This window comes from Balaenoptera acutorostrata, chromosome 11 (assembly GCF_949987535.1).
Source record: "Balaenoptera acutorostrata chromosome 11, mBalAcu1.1, whole genome shotgun sequence".
Taxonomy (NCBI): Eukaryota; Metazoa; Chordata; class Mammalia; order Artiodactyla; family Balaenopteridae; genus Balaenoptera; species Balaenoptera acutorostrata.
In genome coordinates, this window is record NC_080074.1 from 82,860,351 (window position 1) to 82,881,544 (window position 21,194).

A 21,194-nucleotide genomic window follows, 5' to 3' on the forward strand; every position below is an offset into this window, starting at 1 on the left:
TGAATTCCATCCAGACATTAGTGAAAAATACAAAATAATAAAATTACCTGAATGCATGGGATAAGAGCAGAACAGAGGTTCATTCCAGTTCACTTCCCACATCTCCATGTCTAGTGAAGTCTGCATGACTGACTAATGGGCATTCTAGTGAAGCCACGACAGATTGATTACTGCTGTTGTTTTTTTAATCATGAACTTTTTCATGTAGTTAAACCCTGCCTCATTCTCTATTTTAAGAAGGGAAAATAACTGTCTGCCCCTGAAGGCCTTCATATTAAACATGTCAAAGCATATTACTGATGATGTAAAAAGCACTTTGACATGTTTAGCATGATATACTTCAGTGTCAGAAGACTATTCTCTTCTTAAAATGCCAGATTGTTCTCAAAGGCCTAAAGGAGTCTGTGGACTTATTAAAAGAATGTGTTGGGCTTCCCTGGTGGCGCAGTGGTTGAGAATCTGCCTGCCAATGCAGGGGACACGGGTTCGAGCCCTGGCCTGGGAAGATCCCACATGCCGCGGAGCAACTAGGCCCGTGAGCCACAACTACTGAGCCTGCGCGTCTGGAGCCTGTGCTCTGTCCGCAACAAGAGAGGCCGCGATAGTGAGAGGCCCGCGCACCGCAATGAAGAGTGGCCCCCGCTTGCCCCAACTAGAGAAAGCCCTCGCACAGAAACGAAGACCCAACACAGCCAAAAATAAATAAATAAATAAATTAATTAATTAAAAAAAAAAAAAAAAAGAATGTGTTAACATCCCCTCCATTAGTCTTTGCAATGTATGTTCCTATGGAAGAAGGTTCCCTTTGGTGGAGTAGTAGTGATTGGAAGGAGGCTGGGGTTGGGGGGTGTCTGAGATGTTGGCAATTTTCTGCTTGACTTAGGTGCTGGCTACACAGGTGTGCTTTCTTTGTGAAAATTCACTGAGTGGTATTCTTAGAATTTACATTAAACTAAAATAAAACTTTTTTTATAAAGGGAAGCAGCTGAGTAGATACAGCTTCATCTACTGTAGTTAATTTCTCTTGATGTTTAAAAGATATTAATGGCTTATTATTGATAATCAGCACAACAAAATCAAAAGAGAATGTTTCTACACTGATGAAACAGCCAGTTTACATTATTGTGAATCACTGTTATGTACTTCCTAAGTACAAATGTTTTCTTAATACTTAATTGAGAGGGTGATACAATCAAGGGTTAATTTATATGCTTTTCTTACTTTCATGTATATCAGTATAATTAGTACTATGTCTGAAAGAAAATATGCAATTTCCTCTAAATAATGACAGTAAAGACTTATTAAGCACTTATAACATGCCATGTGTCAGGCTCGTTTATATGCCCACTACCATTTAATTCTTAAAGAACTAGGAGCTTTCCCGCTGAGAAACACCATTCTAAGGTGGCACTTTCTGAATATTCAATAACATTAGCTATTGCTTGCACAGAATTTTCTTTCCTTTAGATTTGCAGGTTCTTTCACTTATTCAAGCATAGCTGAGGACCTATAATATGCCAGGCATGGTTCTAAACAATGTTGCAGTCTTAAGAATCCTGTCCTATTTCTCCAACGCATCTCTTTGGGGGAATTATGGAGGACACACATCTGGGAAAAGCCTTGACAACGATGTTTCGAATATCTTTTAATTTTATAGCATATCTGGGACTCGACAAAGAAAAGCACAGAATAAGGGGGGAAAGGCAGTATAAGGAAGCTTTCCGTACTTCAGCATGCTTAACTAATCGCTTCTCTGCAGATTAGATTTATCTTCCAACCAATAAACATTCTGTGGTGCCTATTCTTTTCAGTATCACACAATTTGTCATTTATCGATTCACCAGTTACTCCATGTGTTAACAACCAGCCCAATTAATTCATAAACTCTATGAGAATCCGAGTCTATGCTTTATATACTAGGGGTTGGCAAACTTTTTTGTAGGGGTCCAGATAGTATATATTTTAGGCTTTTTGGGCCATATGGTCTCAGTCACAATTACTCAACTCTACTCCTGTAGCATGCAAGTAGCCATAGATAATATGCAAACAAATGGATGTAGCTGTGTTCCAATAAAACTTTATGAAAAAATAGGCAGCAAGCTGAATTTGGTCCATTAGTCAAGTTTGGTAAACCCCTGCTTTATCCCACAGTATCTTTTATAGTGCTGGACAGGTAGCTGGCCTCAGTAAATACATCTTGCTTGACAGAGTCAAGGGCACTGAAAAAGGAAATGCAGGAAATGGGAAGGGAAGTGGCATTAATTCTGAGTTCTCTAAGGGGACATATCCGCATTCCCTCTGCTGCTAACCTGGATTACACCTCTTCCTCTTTGAAATCAGATTCTACAGCTACAGGGAATATTACTTCTACTGATTTAAGGAAATCATATTAGGAAAAGGAAAAAGAATCTGACAAGAAATTCAAATTGATGAGGGAGCATAAACTTGCTCAGTGTAGTATCTTTTCCCTTGCAAGTAGAAAACAGTCATTTGTATGTAAGGTAGGAAACTCCAATGGGGAAAAAAAGGCCCTATTTGTAAAAGAATGCATCATAGAAACCCAAATATGGGTGGTCCAACCAAGCAAAAGTGGGTGGCAGTGGGATTTAAAAAACAAGATTAACACAAGATGTTAAGTCCTGAAATCCATCTAGTTACAAACATGTGTGTTTTTAATGACATTCAGAGCCATTTCCATAAAATGAAAGAACAGAGGTTAATTTATTTCATTGAAAACATTATGAAAAATCTTAGAATTCTCTAGAACTAAGAACCTTTTATTATTTTCTCATGGCTGAAAATCATGTTCATCTGCCAGTGACAAGTAATGCTCGTGGTTAGGTGGAGATAGAAGACTGATAGCAGCATAAGATGACAGCAAGGTACCACAGTACCATTTTTTTTTTTTTCAACATAAAATTGACATATGAGATGCGGACACAGTGAAGGGGCTCTTCATAAAACAAAGTTAACAAAATAAGTACAGGTTTTTCTCAGACCCTACTGAATAGAACAATTATTTCAGTAAGAGGAATCACTCCAGGCTCAGTCCTTGCTGTGACTGCCACTCTCATTTATTCAGCAAATATTTACTGAATGCCTACAAAATACACGGCAGTGGGGTACATATTGGAACATACAGCTTTTTTTCTTTTAAAGTGCATCATTATTCTTTGGAGGAAACAGACAACACCATTTAAAACAGTAAAATGGTTTCAGTTACTGTTAAGTGCTAGGGGAAAAAAATAAGTGCTAGGGAAAAAAAATAAGGCATGGCAGCTCCTGGGAGGAACGTGTGGTGTGATTTTAGCTAAAATGGCTAAGAGATAGCCTTTAGGAAAACTCTGGAAGATTTCAAGTTTGGTAACGTGATGATCAGATTTATGCTTTGAGAAGATAGATCACGAGATGCTGGATGGACAATACACTGCAGAGGAGAAGTGCGGGGGCATAAGAACGGAAGCGAGTAGTCCTGGTAAAGATGATGGTGGCCTGGCCTTATGACATAGTAGTGGAGATGGAGGAGATATTCTAAGGCATATTTGACCTGCCAAAAGATGATATTAGCTTGGGCTAGAGAGGATGCAATGGAGAGGTGGTAAGAAGTTGATGAATTCAGTATTATCTTGGAGTATGTTTGTCAGTCTTGTTGGAAGACTGTGTGAGTTGTGGAAAGAGGATGACTTCCAGGATTTTGGTTTGAGTGACTGTGCCATTTCCTGAGATAAGAAAGACTTCTGAAGGAGAACACCTGGCAGAGAATGGGTGGTAGAAATCAAGAACTCTGCTCTAGACATAAGCCTTTCTCACCGGCCCATGCCCTAAGGCAGACTTCACAGGAGACGCAGTCTGGGTATTGTGCTCCTCCTGGGAAAAAATAATTATGTTTCAGCCAAAGGATTATGCACGTAACAGAGGTTCAATAAATACACGATAAGTGAATTTATGAAACAAGTCATTATCCAACCAGTTTTCAAAGTCTTATTATGTGAACAGAATTAGCAAGTTAGTTAAGAAGCATGACAGGCTTTCACAGAAACAATTTATTTGCATTTCTTATCTAAAAACCAGCTTCTTCACCCTCTCAGATTTCAAGATTCAACCCTTGGTGGCTATACTCCCTTCTACACTGGTACACTCCCTGCTGGTATAACTGTATTCTCAAGGAATAAAAGTGCAAGAATGAGTATTGACACATTGCTAGAGTGTGCAAAACTATTACCAGTCCGGAAATAGAAGAAGAGTTCTTTGATCAAGACATATAGATTTTACAACTAAGTGAAAATAATACTCTTTCACCAAACATTTTGGACTAAAAATAGCCTTGAAACAAGAGAATACTATATTAATGTCTATGTATAAGAAATAGAAATTCTGTAACTGGGTGCTTTGGAGCCTTCCTTTTTTTCCTTTCTTGTTCCCATAATTATCAGTTTTGAAAAGCAATCCAAATATTTTCATTTGGATAATACCTAGTTACTTATCTTTTTATATTGTGTATAGCCTACAAATAGCTCTTTATATATATCATGTATGTTTAATTACATGATGATTATCTATAAAGCCTTATTTTTTAAAGAGAACTTAATAAAATAAAATGAGGACTTCCCTGGTGTCACAGTGGTTAAGAATCCGCCTGCCAATGCAGGGGACACGGGTTTGAGCCCTGGTCCGGGAAGATCCCACATGCTGCGGAGCAACTAAGCCCGTGCGTCACAACTATTGAGCCTGCACTCTAGAGCCCGTAAGCCACAACTACTGAAGCCCGCGCGCCTAGAACCCGTGCTCTGCAACAAGAGAAGCCACCGCAATGAGAAGCCTGCATACCGCAATGAAGTGTAGCCCCCGCTCGCCGCAGCTAGAGAAAGACTGCGCACAGCAACGAAGACCCAACACAGCCAAAAATAAATAAATAAATTTATAAAAAAAAAAAAAAGGAAAAAAAAATGATATAGAAGAACATGTTAAGTCACTCATGTCATGATCCAGAACTAAGCTCTATTAAACTGTGATATATATTATACATCTACCTAGAGACTAGTACTCTATTGTTGCTTGAAGGCAATAAATAGCCCTCCGTCTTATAAGATGACACACGCACCTCCACCCCTGCAACCCTTCCACTAAGATTTACACCTCTTGTCTTCAAGACCTGGCCCCCAGACTAATGCCATCTATCGAACTACATCATAATCCACCCTGGGAAGTGAGGTGCCTGCTAAGGAAAGAAAGGGACTATATCGCAAAGGCCCTGTAGGACCCAGCCAACATGTACCAGCAGGAGGCAGGAGACTATGTACGAGACAGTGCTGGATCAAGAAGAGATAGAATATAAGTTTGGATAAGGGAGAGTTTATTGACATGAGAGCATTCTCTCACAGGATTTAATACCCTAGTAAGACTACATGAGATGACACTAAGACACTGCTACGATGGCTCTTGGAAGCATACAGAAAGTGATGGTAGGAATGCCACAACCTATGGCTGACAGTAGAAGTCCTATCACAAACTACACCACCCAGAAGCTGCTGGCCTAATAGTGATGGAATGATCTGTTGAAGGCACAGCTGAGACTCCACCTTAGAGATGATATCCTATAATCCATTCTCTAGGATACAGAATACACCCTAGACCAACAAACATTATAAGGAGCTGTGTTCCCAGGAAGTAGAATTCATAGTTCCCAGAACCAAGAGGTGGCAGTAAAAGTGGCCCTACTTACCATCATTGTTGATAACTGACTTGGAGACTTTGTGCTTCCCATTCCAGCAAACTCTAGGCTTTAGAGGTCCTGATTTTCTGTTGCTATCCCAACAAAGGACACAGTATAAGTCCCATTAAACTTTAAGCTGGTACTGCCACCTGGTCACTTCGGGCTCCTCAGGCCAAAAAACTGTACGCAAGGAAAGAAGGCAGGGGTAATTGATCCTCATCAGCAGGAAGAGATAGGGCTGTTACACAATGGGGTAAGGTAAGACTATGTTTGACACCTAGGTGATCCAGGAGGGCAATTCTTGGAACTGCCTTGCCTCGTTTTACCTGTAAATAGACAAGTTCAGCAGCCATAGCCTGAGAAACACATGGCAACAGAGCCTTAGAGGTCTTATGACTGTGGATCTGGGTTATTTCATCAGGTAAGCCCCCAGAACAGCAGAGTTCAGCCAAGGGTAGAGGAATCTAGAAAAAGGAGTGGAGGAGGGAGATGAGAATCACTTGTAGCCTCGAGACCAGGTAAAGCAGTAGGAATTACAGCTCATCCCACCAACTTTCCTTTTTTGTTTCCCCACAAAAGAAAATCAGAAGACCAAACAGAATCCTGGAGAAACTGTTACAAGAACCTATATAAGGGAAATAGACTTGAGTAGTGAAAGGAATGGACTGTAGAACACGACCCAGAGTCTACTTTCAGGACTAATTCCCATAGTTGCTGGGAGTGTTGGTGGCTGGTGGGGCTCAGCTGAATCCCTCTCCAGGAACTGCTACCTTGACCAAGGTCATGCCCTCTCTCTGAGAGCCTCCCATATTCAATGACTGGTCTTGGCAGGGGTATAAAGGCCCAGATCCCTTGCCTCAAGGTGATTCAACTGTAAAGGGCCAGCCCAGTTCCAGGGCTCTTGTGGGATTAGCTGAAGCCCTTATGCAACTGCATTGCAACTCCTCCCTTTGCCCAAACCTACTTCTTTCTCCCCACATAGAAGCTGGTCCTAAAAGAATTCTCTAATTTGCTGCACACAAATCTCAATCTCAAAGTTGCCTTTGGGGGACATACGACTTAAGACAAACTGGTAAGGCTACACTGTATTGGCTGATTATTAGATCTGGAGATGGCATAAAGACATGAAATCCTAGAGCTGGAAGAGGCCAGGAAGACCATCCTGTTCAGTGGTAAGCACTTTTTTTGCTCCCAAAGATAAATTCAGAAAAGTGGTGGGAGGGTAGGAAGACAAATGAAAAACATACAAAATAATTTTTATAAGTCCCTTGGAAAAATACCTTTATGACTTTAGGGTACTTATTTTAGTAAACAGAAGAATGTCATGAAGAAAATTAGTAGTGCTTTTGGAGACAGTGGTTTTGGTGCCACAACTAGGGTGCTACTGCATCCACTAGGTAGAGGCCAGGGACGCTGCTAAACATCCCATGGCTATACTACCCCCAACAACAACTAATTATCAGGACCAAAATGCCAATAGCGCCAACATTGAGAAATCCTGGTTCAGAGGCCACCAAGCATAGTACACTCATCATCTCGCTTCATTCTTGGGATCAGGGGGATTACTGGCATCGCTTCACTACAGATGGCGAAATAGAAGGAAAGTGACTCTGCAAAGGTCAAAAAGAAAGCTACCAGTAAAAACGGGTCTCGTAGTTCATTCCATTTTATGCAATTTTTTCTGGCCCGGATGGCTGTCACTATATAAGTGGAGAACACTGGATACTTCTTACTTCCCTTAATCTCTTCCTTACAAATCAAGCCTATTTTTAAAGCTTGATCTGCAGGCTCAAGACCGTTATTCGCTGATAACTTCAAACCCTTCATTATATTAAGAAGCTAAACCTTGAATTTCCATCAGAGGAAAAAAGTCATTTGCAAACATATGCATTGTGCGTTTACATAACATTTATTCCCGAAGTTTGATTCTAATAAAGCACCTCTACACTGCACAGAACTACTGGTGGATTTAATATACTTATATATAGCGTTTGCTAAATATCTTTTTTGCTTGTCTTTTACCCCTGAGAGACAGGCTCAGTAAGTACTCTCACCATTGGTAATACACAGATCTGTCTACAGGGAGCACAGAGTCTAGTGGTCGGGAGTATTCCTCTGGAGTACCAATTCTGCCATTTTCTAGTGGTATAACCTGAGACAAGTTTCCTAACCTTTCTCAAAGCTTAAGTTTTCTTACCTGTAGAATAGTAACTGACTACGAGGCCTGTTACAAGGCGAAATACAATGACTGATGAACCATACACACTGAATAAATGGTAGCTGTAGTGAATATCTATTGCTTTTTGGCTTTCAGCATCTATCTCTCCTTTTTAATGGCAACTTGAATTTCATTTGGGTATTAATTCTTTCCCATTAGATATAGTCTGATGGACTGTAATTAGGAATCTTGCCCTCTCCTAGCCAGAGGGCAGGTATGTAACCCAAACTAATCCAATCAGATGCTCCCTCCCTGGAATTTATACAGTGTGGAGAAACAAAAAGAATACAGTTAGTTCTGTCCACTCCTAGTAAAGGTAGTCTGCCCGGTTATTGTTGTTGTTGTTTTTTAATTGTGACACCATTGTTAATGTTGCTGCCTCTGAATTTCCAAAGATGACTTGCTTCTTTTGTCCATTTCCAAGTCTAATGTAGAGCCTTCCAACAATTCTGCAAGCCTTGGATATCCTTTCAGCAAAATCCCTTATCCTAATGTTAGCCTGATGCAGTTGTATTGCTTGTAACCAAAGAACCCTACAGGTATACAGGTGCTATATCTCACACCAGCACCAAACAGCTAATCTAATTAATATGTTATTAAATTAGGTACAAATAAGATTAATGACTTCTCTCTGCCTTCAGAAATAATGTCTAATCATTGATTTGCCTTTTGGTTTTAGCCCTAATACATATCCACACACAGTAAAATCTACATAGGAATTGAAGACTGTTTACCTAAAAGAAAATTTTCCTGTGGAGCAAAGGTGCTGTTTAAGCAGTCATCTCTGTTTGCTCTCTGCTGGAGCCCCTCTTGGTAGGACTTCAAGAAATACAAGGCAAATGAAAAGAAACTGCATTTCTGATTGATGTCTGATTGCTTGGTCCACAATTCTATAGGCTCACCTGAGATCTTAAATAAGAATCTTTTCAGATACAGAGGCTTTCATTATTTTTGGCTTTCCTTCTGTGTCTTGGATGTGGTTGCTCTTTGGGTATAGCTCTGGGTCAGACTCTGTGTGGTAAATCTGAATGTGCAATTACTGGCATCAGGGTTGGAGGAGAGAACTGCAGCAGTAGTGTAACGGCATGTTTCTTAAACAAGGAAAGAAATGAATAATCGCTTTGGTTTTTGCTTTACAGATGCTTTGATCCATTTCATTTTTCACTGTGGGAAGATAGAACGGCAATTCTCTGAGTTAACTTCAGCGTTCACTTTCCAGAATAACTCTTTCAAGGCCACGGAATATTATGTCTTCGTCAGCTGGGCTGCCATATGAAGAAGCCAGTAAGGTGGCATTTCAGTGCAGGGCACAAAAATCCTTTCTTTCCCATAACTTGGTATATAAAATTCAGTGCTCCATTAGCTTCCCACATCCCAGATCAGATGGTTCTAAAGGCAAACACAGTAATTCTTCCAGCAGGGAAATTTGGAAAAACTAAATACATACATAAGAAGGTCAAAGACTCCATGATTCTTGCTGAATAATTATGCCAAACGTCAGATTTTTGTTAAAAAATATGAGAAAAGGCCATTAGCAGATGCTGCAAGGGGTAACTGTTCTTTTTTTTTTTTTAATTTTTATTTATTATTTATTTATTATGTTTATTTTTGGCTGTGTTGGGTCTTCGTTTCTGTGCGAGGGCTTTCTCCAGTTGCGGCGAGTGGGGGCCACTCTTCATCGCGGTGCGCGGGCCTGTCACTATCGCGGCCTCTCTTGTTGCGGAGCAGAGGCTCCAGACGCTCAGGCTCAGTAGTTGTGGCTCACGGGCCCAGTTGCTCCGCGGCATGTGGGATCTTCCCAGACCAGGGCTCGAACCCGTGTCCCCTGCATTGGCAGGCGGATTCTCAACCACTGCGCCACCAGGGAAGCCCGGGGTAACTGTTCTTATTTTCAGTATTACTGAAGCAGCTTTTACCAGTTACGATGACGCCTGTAGTTTAGGCTGTTCTATGGCACCACTGCCCATCTGTCATCTTGTAGCAAGTTTCTAAAAAGAAATGGCAACTCCAAAAGGATCTCTACAGATTAAGCTATAGCTGTAGAGAAGCTGCTCTTCTGCCAAACTTAAGTCAGTTACCTGCCAGACAGGGTAATTTTTCCTGACCTATAAATGATGAGTGAAAGATATGCATAAGAATCTTTTAAGTGACATATGCATTTCATTGCATGTCGTTTAATAATTGGTTCAAAACTTTCCTGGAAAAAAAAAAAAACCTTATAGATGGCATGGAAATATTTAGTGATTATATAATTTATCCCTTTTCCTAGGAAATATTTTACCCCCTTGTGGTAAGGAATCAATTGATTCAGGGTGGTCTTTTGATTATTCTTTCTTCTTAGTTGTATACCCTCCTTTCTCAACCCACTAGCTGGCAATTCTACGTTTTGTGAGAAGTATAAGGACCCTGGTTGCAAGGGATTTCATCATATTATGGATTATCATGCACTGAATACATAATAGAACTCATCAATCAAAGATTTTTTCAATTCCTAAAGTGACATTTTCAACATAATTTCTTATGGTAATAAACTTATTCATAATAAAATTCAAGTGTCATCAATTACTTCAGCAGGTACTTTTTAAACCATAATCTAATTTTACAATTTATAGCCTAGTTGAAAACATGCTATGAGATTTAGGATACACGGATTTCAGCCATAAAAGCAGAGTAAATGTTCTTCAGTGTGTAGCTGCACCTATTCATTTTTTCACTTCCCCCAAGGGGACCAGAAGAATGAGGTATCTCAGTGACTACCATTCTTCCCTGCATGAAACTCTACTAGCTCCTTCTCACCACAGACAAACTGAATGCTAACTACTTTTATTAAACTACAAGATTTTAAGCTTTCCTCCTTTTAAAGAGATTGTTATCTTTCAGCTCAAACACAATTAAGCTATACTCACTGCCTTATATACTTTACTATTTTGAGAATTTTCTTTTTCCTTATTTTAAATCAGAGATTACTTGTATTGTAGCTAAGAAAACAAGCGATGATATCATACTTTAAAAAAATATGATTTCTTTGAAATAATGCTGGATGTCAATCCTTTACAGAAATTGGCCCTCCATCATAATGCTGACAAACGATATCCAGTTCAGGTGACTAATTTTTGCCTGAATAAAGCACTTCTGTGGTGTTAACTTGTTGGAAAGACATGCAAAATTACTGCAGTGGCTTATCCTTGATGATAGTTTAAGGTCTTTAAATAACGGGGAAAGCCTGAAGAAGTCTACCATTGACTGATGGACGATTGAATATATTTAAATATAGGGACATATGGAATTCTGCCTTCATTTAAGAAAAATGGACAGAAGAATGCCAAGCTTTTTGTTAATTCATAGATGATGACAAGGAAAATAATTAAAAATACTTTCCTAAAATAGTTAAGGCAACTTATATATTTAAAAGTAGTTGAGTCAATACAAACTTCATTCTAGGGGCCTTCAGTCTCTACACTGTAATCAGACAAGTAACATCCATGCTGATCCTAAATTGTGTGTTCATATTGTTGATGTCACTGTGGCTTGATGCTTTTCTTCCTTCACTTTTTTTTACTTTAACCTCAAACATTCTCATCAGTCTGAAGTGTATTCAGATGTGTGTAACAGAAATTTGACAAACAGTGGCTTAAATAAGTTTATTATTTAATGTACCACGGCCTCTAGGGGTAAGCAGTGCAGAGCTGGTAAGCAGTCCAGAAACCAGACTATTCTCCTACATGGGTATCTTCAGCATATATTTTTTCCCTTTTGTTATAAGATGGCTATTGCACCTTCAGGCATTAGCCTGTGCTTGACACAGGAAAAGAAGAGGAAGGACAGGCAAAACACATACTTGCAAAAGCAGTCTGATCCTTTTTACTAGGAAAACAGTAGCTTTCTTAGAAGTCTCATGCAATAGACTCTCTTTGGCACCTCAGTGCCTAGAACTAGGTTACGTGGTCATTCAAGGCTGCAGAGGAGTTTGAGGAGTTGTGTGCTTGTAACAAACTATAAATGTGCTACCTTTAATAACCCTGGCATTCTGTTAGTAGGCAGAAGGGGAGACTTTATATTACATAGGGAATTAGCACTGTTTGCCACAGTTCTTTAAGGCTAGGTGAAGAACTGCGGTCTCTACGTAGTCTTTTCTGTTACATTTCAGTCTTTCTTGATGTTCCCTTTTCTGAATGCTCAGAGCAATGACAGGCTGAGTTAAGTATTACAACAATCACGTACTGACTCATATAATGCACTAATTTTTGACTGATCATCTCATAAGTCCTTGAAAATGAGGTCAAATTTTGTATTACTTTTGTATCATATAAATATGATACTTGACTTATTGATGAATTTACTCATGAATTTCATCTCAATCCTGTTTTCTAGAAAAGTAAATGACAGTCTATCATTGTTGCTTTAAAAGTTATTTCATTTGCAACAGCATGGATGAACTTGGAGGGCATTATGCTAAGTGAAATAAGTCAGACAAAGAAAAATACTGTGTGATATCACTTATACGTGGAATCTAAAAAAATACAACAAACTAGTGAATTAAAAAAAAAGGAAGCAGACTCACAGATATAGAGAACAAACTAGTGGTTACCAGTAGGGAGACAGGAGGGGAGAAAGGGCAAGATAGAAGCAGGGGATTAAGAGGTACAAATTACTATGTATTAAATAAATAAGCTACAAGGGTATATTGTACAACACAGGGAATATAGCCAATATTTTATAATAACTATAACTGGAATATAACCTTTAAAATTGTGAATCACTATGCTGAACACCTGAAACTTATATAATACTGTACATCAACTATACCTCAATTAAAAAAAAATTTCATTCTTGACCACTCCACAAGCAATCTAACTATTCTCTGAAATGCTTTAAGTCTTACTGACTCTCTACTCTTCCCTAAGCTTATAGCTTTTCTATCAGTGTTACAACAGTGAAACAAAACAAATGAAACAAATACTGTTCTGTGTTACACTGAAGCTCTTAGGGAGTGAAGTATATTTTAAAATAACTTTAAATCTAGAATTAAAATAACTGTGGTGTAAATCAATTATGACATCTATTTTCCAACTCTTTCCATCTTGATTCTCCCTCTCAAACACTGTCTTCCAATTAGGAGAAATGAGAGTACAGACTGAATAGTTAACTTTCTCAACAAATGTATGCAAGTGCTTCCCTCACTACACTGTCCTGTTAAAAAGTCTTTATGGGAATCTTTTCCTAGACATGAGTGTGGAGAAAACCACTGGTCTAAAATAGAAACACTTTACCCCTAAGAAATGCCTTTTTATTAATTTATGAATATATTGTATTTTTCTACTAATGTTATGCATATTATGAAATACATATATTTTTTTAAAAAGTGAGACTATGGCAATTGAGTAATGCTTCATTATATTTGAAAATCTTGGTTTAGTACATTGCAATACAGCAATTTGGCTCTAGATACTGTCTATTTTTGCATTTGGTTTTAAGGGCTGTCATAGCTGAAAAAGATGCCTCAAAATGATATGTGGGTCAAATCTGAAACAGTGTATAGTTAACTGTACTTACTAAATCAAGATTCTCATTTTTCAATTTCACCCGCAGGTTCAGTTTAGTAAAATTTGGAAAAGACTGAATTGAGTATTAGATGACACTAAAAACCTGTGAGAAAGTCATAGTATTTCTCTGTTCTGTCTGGTATTCTCAGGAGGAGGCCGGGTCATGTAGGGCCCTGCAACGACTCTGGCTTTTATTGAGTGAGGTGAAGCTGTTTCAAGGTTTTATGCAGAGAAGTGACTAATATGACTTAAGTTTCAAAAAATGACTTTGCCTACTGTGTTAAGAATAGACTTTGGAGGGCAAGAGTAGAAGTAAAGATACCAATTAGGAGGCTTTTGTAGAAGTCCAGGCAAAAGACGATAGTGGCTTGGACAGTGGTGATAGCAATTGAGGTGGTCAGAATCTGGCTATGTTCTAAGATAGATTTCCCTACATACTGGGCATAGGGAGAGAGAAGTAATTCCTGAAGTTTAAGCTTAGACATCATCCTGGGAAGGGTTCTCTGATCCACGAAGATTTCATTCAGTCCCCATTTCATGGGCTCCTACAGCTCCCTGTTCCTCTTCCATCACAGCACTGTCACATGTGTGGCAATTTCCTGTTTTGTTCCCCCATATCTTTACTAGACTATAAGCCTTGAAAGTGTAGGGATCATGTCTATCTTGTTTGTAGTATATACTTAAAATTTTCTTGGTATACAATTGTGTAAAACCTTACTTCTTATTTTTCAACAGTGCCATATCACCAATTCTATAAAAATAGTTCATGATCACTTAGATTTTACTATTAACCACTGTAATTAGATAACAGTATATTCTTCAGCAAATGGTGGTAGCTCTTGAATGATTATAGCAAAGGCATTTAATATTTTTTCATAACCAAGTTCATGAAAAAGTTTTAAGAACCTGAAGTTATATATGAGAATTTCTATGACTGGTTTTATTTGAATGTGAGATTGGCCAGACCATATACCTTAAGACACTAATAGGTTGAGTGTAAAAATCAAACAACTACAGCTTCAGAAATGGGGGTTGGGAACATTCCTGTGATGATTGTTGATAATGCAGTTCAAATTTCTATAAACAGGTCTATTCTGACATTCTTTTGTTAAGTTTTTGCTTGGTTTGGTACAGTATATACATACTCTGAGACAAAGTTCTTGAAACAGAACTTTAAAAGCCCAAAGTAAATGAACAGCATGGCTTTTCATGACTCAAAACTTGGTAATGACATCAATTAATTTTGCTCTTCACCATACCCTGTGTGCTTACTATGTATGAGCCTAACAAAAAGGGACAAATTCTTTATCATTAAAACTATTTTTGATAGGGCCCTGAAGCAAAGAAGATACAGTATCTACAGTGAGCAGCACTCTCATGAGCTATTGGGTGTAATATATTCCATGTAAAAATCCCTTTGCATTATCTTTAATGCTGTTTCTGTTTGGAAGGGAATTAAATGTATACTTAGCCAGTGGTGTCCATCCCTTAAGAAGTTTCTCAAGGTGGTGAGAAACTTGGTGAGCTTACTATTACATTCAAGGATTGGTTTTCAGCTGCCGAGGTACAAACCCTGGATTTACCAAAATGCTAAGCATGGATCCTTTTCTCAACAGAAGACTTGGAGTATCTTAAATTCATAAGGCTGACTATGAAAACATCCCCCAGGTTGCCTAGTACACACAGAATCTGAGCAAATGGAGTTAGACTACATACATGTTTAATGGCATTCCTGCATTCATGAAACAAAATTTATTGAACATCTGCTATGTGCCGGCTTATTCTAGACACTGAGAACACGAAATAGACAAAGTCCTTCCTCTCTCAGAGTTTATATTTTAGTCGGGGAGATAGATAATTAGCATGAAATTTATCTGTTTTACTTACTGATGTATCCTACTTGGAGTACTGTCTAGTACATATTAAGTATCTGAGAATAGTTCTTGATTGAATGAATAATATAAACTATTAACACAGTTTCAGATAACGTGCGCTAAGAAGAAAATAAAACAGGGTAGTGATATGATGAAGTATGCTTTGAAAGAGGGTAGCTAACCTAGATTGGGTGGTGTGGTAGATTAAATTATTGTCTGGCAAATATTCATCCATTCTTTCTCTCCATCTCCATGGGAGAAATAGATTTTTCCACTCCATCAATGTTGACTTTGTGCAACATGCTTGGCCTCATGGTGGGTGAAATGTCCTTCACTGCCTTTTGACTATGTGGGCTTGGCCATATGACTTGCTTTGGCCAACAAGATGTCAGAGATATGACAAAATCAGAAACTTCCAGTGTTTATTAAAGTGTTTTGGGCTTTCCCTCTTGTACTTCTACCACTGACATGAGAAGAACATGCCTTGGATGGCCCATCTTAGATTCGTTCTGAGTTTTGGAAACTCTGTTCAAGTGGCTTAATTTCTTTCACTAAATTCAGGGCTTTGATGCTACTTGCACTAATCTCTTGACAACTGATGTGGGAGTCATTTTGGGTAAGAGAGGTGAATGGAAGGGATTTGTACTATGAAAGTATCCAATAAAAAAAAGGTAGATGTAAAACTTCTTCTTTTTTTTTTTTAATTAACAGGATTTTTAGTAATTTAACCACTAAAATAAACAAAGAGCTGAAGGAGAGCATGTTTGTTTAGTGCCGTGGCTAAGCTCCACCCTAGACAAGACATTTTCATTTTCAACACATGATACACAAGAAAAGGAAAATGTGAACCACAGGAATGGAATAAATATTAAGGACAAAAGCAAAGTGTTGAATATATTATAGTCACACCAAATCTTAAATGAATAAGCACTCTAAACTATGAAGGAAAAACTAAGCAACAAAGTTATTTCATATGCCAAATGTCCCCACTGATGAATTAAAAGCAGATATTAAAATTCTTGTAAAATGGCAAAGAAACTATGATTAATATTTTCCTGGTACAAGGTAATAATCACATTATACATGCAAAAAATATGAAAATATGAAAAACCACCATGGTGACAGGACAGGAATAGTGGGATTATTTAATAAATCAATCCCAATGTACACTGAATGCTGGATATAGAATTTATCCTAAAATATTGTACTTCAAATCAAATGTTGAGAAAGTCATCTACTTTGGAAAACATCTGGAAAAGACTCAAATGAATTGGAGGGATCTAACTTTGAAACGTACTAGTATAATGATGTTCTGACTGGCAGCCAGGTTTTGAACATAATCTTCTGTAACAACCCAGAAGCTCAAAGAATGATAGACACAACAAAACCTATATGTAATACTTATTACATAGTACAGAACTGAAGCCTCTCCTTTTCAGGCTTAGAATATGTGACTTGATTTGATAAATAGTACTTTGCTGTCCAGTTTCTCACCATTTTCTTCAGTTTTATACTTAAAATCAGAGTCGTAAAAAAATAGCAGAGGCCATGGATAACAGGTCTGGTTGCAAGAAAATGGAGAGGAGGGTAGAAGAAAGAGACCCACTTGTCAGAGTGTGGAGTAAATACAGAGAACAAAGATGGTGCCAAGGACACAGAGGCCACTAACTTGATTTCGGCGAATTCAGTAGAAAAACAAGCCCATCAAGCTCTCTTTAGTAACCTTTGTGGCCATCATTCTATAAAAAGAAGTTCTATAACTAATGTATACAAAATGCCCCAGAATTACCAAGCGGAAAAACTTTTGGTTAACTCAAGGACAAGTTTAATCACTAAAACTTAAAAATTTAAAAAAAAATCTATTTATACATACCTTCTAAAATTATCAATATTTAGCATAAGTACATGGAAACAAAAACCTTATCTACCAAAGTATTGCCTACCTCCTGAACAGTGTCACATAATTTAGGCATAACTGTAGAAACCTCAGACTATTGAAAAAGAATGAAGTTGTGGTGGCCAAGTGACAAACTTTCTACAAGATATCTGATGAACCTGGCAATTGCTAATGCTCTGTTTTAGTAAGAATAAAACCCACCTAGTTTGACTTCAAAGGATCAGTTTTAGAATTAGCCAAGAGACTAAAAAGCTGGAAAAATATTTCTACTGTAACCATAGCATCTTGGAAAAAATTCCCAAAGTATGTAGTGGCCATCTGTAATGCTCTCTGGTTTTTGATACCCTTCCTATGTTTGACGAATTTCTAACCTTATGAAGTATGACTCCCTTAAGTAAAACCCAGAAAACTCAGTTATCTAGCTTGCTCTGCTCCAAAGGCTCTGCTAATCAGAGTCAACTGTGAAAGACTTTGATTCAGAAGTGAGCAGTTAGAGGAAGGGGCTCTGGAGAGCACCCATTTGCTCATAAGGATGGGAAGCATTCAACTGTTGAGTATTGCAATGACTGAATTAAACAGGGGGTTCCCACAGTGCTTGATAGGAATGCTGCAGCAAAGAGGGACTTATCTTTAAGCAAGTTTTGTGTGTGTAGTTTTTGGTATTGTTTCTGGAAGCTTTACCTTGACCCTGGTTCTCCAGCTCTCAATAACTTGGTCAACTACTATATTTCCTTTTAATAAACACTTCTGCTGCTTAACTGGCCAGAGGTAGTTTCTTCTGCTTAAAATAAGAACCCTGGTTGATACTAAATGGCTACTAGAAGTGGCTGAAGGTGGTACATCCTCCGGAAAGTCAGAAATATCTGTGAATGGTTATCTGACTCTGTAAGGGCTGATGCCTCTAAAAATGGAAAAAAAAAAAAAAAAAAGGTAAAATCTGGCAGCCCATAGCCCACAGTAGCAAAGTAACAAATTATTAACTGCAGTCACGTGAAATGAAGTGACAAATGAAGGCAAGACTATGGGAGATCCAGTGGCTTCTAACATTGAACAATATGAAGAGTATGAAGAATTCAAACACAAAATTAGTTGCTTCTGATTCCACAATACAGCTTTAAAAAAGGACAATGAAATGCTCACAATCCTAATGATGCTCACAATTCTTAGTTCAAGGCAAGAATCACAGCCACCACAGCCACGAGCTACTCCCTGACACTGTTCCCTGGGAGGGAAAAGCCAGCATTAGTGAACAGCACTGTCTTCTACAGGCCAGGAGAGCCGATGGGCACTACTGCTTTCAATGTAGACCATGGGATAGGGAGGTAGCAGAGCCCAGGGAGAAGCACTTAACTAGAAGAGGCAGGAGGAGGGCTTCCCTGGTGGCGCAGTGGTTGAGAATCTGCCTGCCAATGCAGGGGACACGGGTTCGAGCCCTGGTCTGGGAAGATCCCACATGTCGTGGAGCAACTAGGCCCGTGAGCCACAACTACTGAGCCTGCGCGTCTGGAGCCTGTGCTCCGCAACAAGAGAGGCCGCGACAGTGAGAGGCCCACACACCGTGATGAAGAGTGGCCCCCACTCGCCGCAACTAGAGAAAGCCCTTGCACAGAAACAAAGACCCAACACAGCCAAAAAAATAAATATAAACAAATAAATAAATAAATAAAAAATTAAAAAAAAAAAGAGGCAGGAGGAAATGGTTACTGTGATTGCTACAAGGGTTGGGTTAAAATACTTTGACCTGCAGTGACCACTGGCTCTGGCTACCTGATCAGACAATCTGTATGGACCAAACAGATAGGCATCCAAAAAAATTCCAACTTAATAAAATGATTAAGATATCCAGGTTTAGTGAAGAGAGGTCTGACTTGAGCCACTGCAACAAAAATTTGTAATGTCTTTTCCAATTTCTAGTCCTAAGTCAAAACAGACCCAGAGTTTTTTGAGTGAAGTAGAGAATGCAAGTACTTGAAGACATATATTGCAATGACATCACAGGTATAAACTGTAAACTCTCAACTTGGCTTTCCTCATAAAGGTAACTGCACTGGAGAAAGGGAAATACCAGGTCTTTTGGGTACTATTGTCTAATAGCTCTGAATTAACACTAAAACTGGGGGTCCAGAATACCATTGTGAATTAGTGGTCAAAACGGATGCCTGAGGGAATCAAACGATGAATGCACTTTTAATCTGAATCTGCCTCCTATCTAGCCTGGTTGAGCCCTAAACACACATACAGTATACAGTTGGAATTTGAGGTGGAGATAAGATTACTAGACAGTCATTTCAATGAAGCTGCTGCTGCAGATGTGCATTCTTTATTAGAACTCTTAGCACCAGGTATATGACTATTAATCTGGCAAATGCTTTTTCCCTTCTATTTCAACAGACAGAGAACACCTATAATAGCAATTTTCATATGACAGGTAGGGTAATAAACCATTTTATCTTAGGGTTATATAAATTATTTGGCTCTGAACCACAATATACTTATTTCATTAAGACCATTACTGTCTCACCATTACACAGGACAACTACATTGATGACATGTCTCCGGTACATATACATAATACATACTCAAGATCCTTCGTAAAGAAAAGGTATGTAAAAAATATATGAGTCTAATATGAGTGCAGTACAGTGGGAGATAACATCAAATAAAAATATAAGAGCTACACCTCAATAAAGTTTCTGAGGGGTCCAGTGATCTTCAGCCTATCAGGATAGCCTCTTCAAAGTTAAAGATAACTTATTGTACCTTGGTGCCTCCTGCCACTAAGAAAGCAGCACAGTGCTAGGTGGGACTCTTTGAAGGCTGTGTGTGTGTGTGTGTGTGTGTGTGTGTGTGTGTGTGTGCACGCGCGTGCGTGTGTGTGTGTATTACTTTGGGAATCTTGCTTTGACCTATTTATGAAATGACCTGAAAGCCTCTAGTTGTGAGTGGGCCCCACAGGAAAAAGGAGGCTTCCTAGTTAGCCCAGGCTACAGTGCATCTACCTAGACTTAATGACGAATAGACTCAACGGGTGTTAGAAGTGTCAACAGTTTATCAAGAGCCTGTGGTAAGTTCTGATAGGGGAATCCCAGCATTGATCTATAAAGGTTTGGAACAAAGTCACAAGGTTTACCCCATGAGACTTCACTAAGAAGCAGTTAGAAGAGTGAAACTTCATGTGGAATCTTCCTTGCTCGTGAGGGTGGTGGCAGACTTTGGGTTTTGGAGGCAGCAGAGGTTGTGAAACAGTTTTAGTGATACACAAGTGGCATAAATGGCAAAGTGGAAGCAACCACAGTTTTCTTTAGTACTTGGTGGGGAAGAAGCAGCAGCAATGGAGTTTCCTCATTAGGCCAGTATGATGTCATGGTTTTAGGCTTTAATTTTGGAAGCTGAGCTGTTACTCTCTTCCAAATAACCTCTTAATAAACAAAAACTCTTTTTTTGCTTAACCAGTCACAGATAACTTCTGTTGCTTAAAAGTAGAAATTCAAACTGAATATAAAAAAATATATAATTTTCAAGTAGACCAACACCTGTCAAATACTTATAGGATCTTAATATTAGGTTACTCTCAAATTCTCTGATAAAGGGATACAATGATAAAAATTAGTTCTTAGGTGGTAAACTGATGTGAATGTTGGAGCTTTATGTATAAAACTGAGGATTATGGAATCTCATGCAGGGAATCTCAGCTGAACCAATAAAGATGAATGAAAAATTACTGGAAAAAGAATACAGGAAAATAAATATCTTTAAAAGAGAAAGAACAAGAAGAGATGTACGTTGGTACAGCAATCTCAGAGAAGGAAAAGAAGTGCTGGTAAAATTACTGTCTTGACTATTCATTTAGTATTATTCCATTTAGTATTATTATTTTTTAAAAAATAACAAAAATAGTCTGACAATTTAGTCAGACATGTGATTCATCCATAATGGAATGGATTTCATT

The 21,194-nt window shown here is 38.5% G+C and overlaps 1 protein-coding gene across 6 annotated transcripts in view; it reads right to left on the minus strand.

Annotated features, from left to right (window-relative positions):
* The window catches only part of CCDC91 (coiled-coil domain containing 91), a 371,744-nt gene that overhangs the window by 23,308 nt on the left and 327,242 nt on the right, over positions 1-21,194 (minus strand). The window contains exon 13 of one of the 6 annotated variants that reach the window (XM_057557082.1): positions 3,232-3,867. The exons of the other annotated variants lie outside the window; for them this stretch is intronic. Within the exon in view, the coding sequence (XP_057413065.1) occupies positions 3,790-3,867 (78 nt within the window). The 3' untranslated portion in view covers positions 3,232-3,789. Of the gene's footprint in view, positions 1-3,231; positions 3,868-21,194 lie in introns of those variants that run through there. 6 annotated transcript variants of the gene reach the window in all.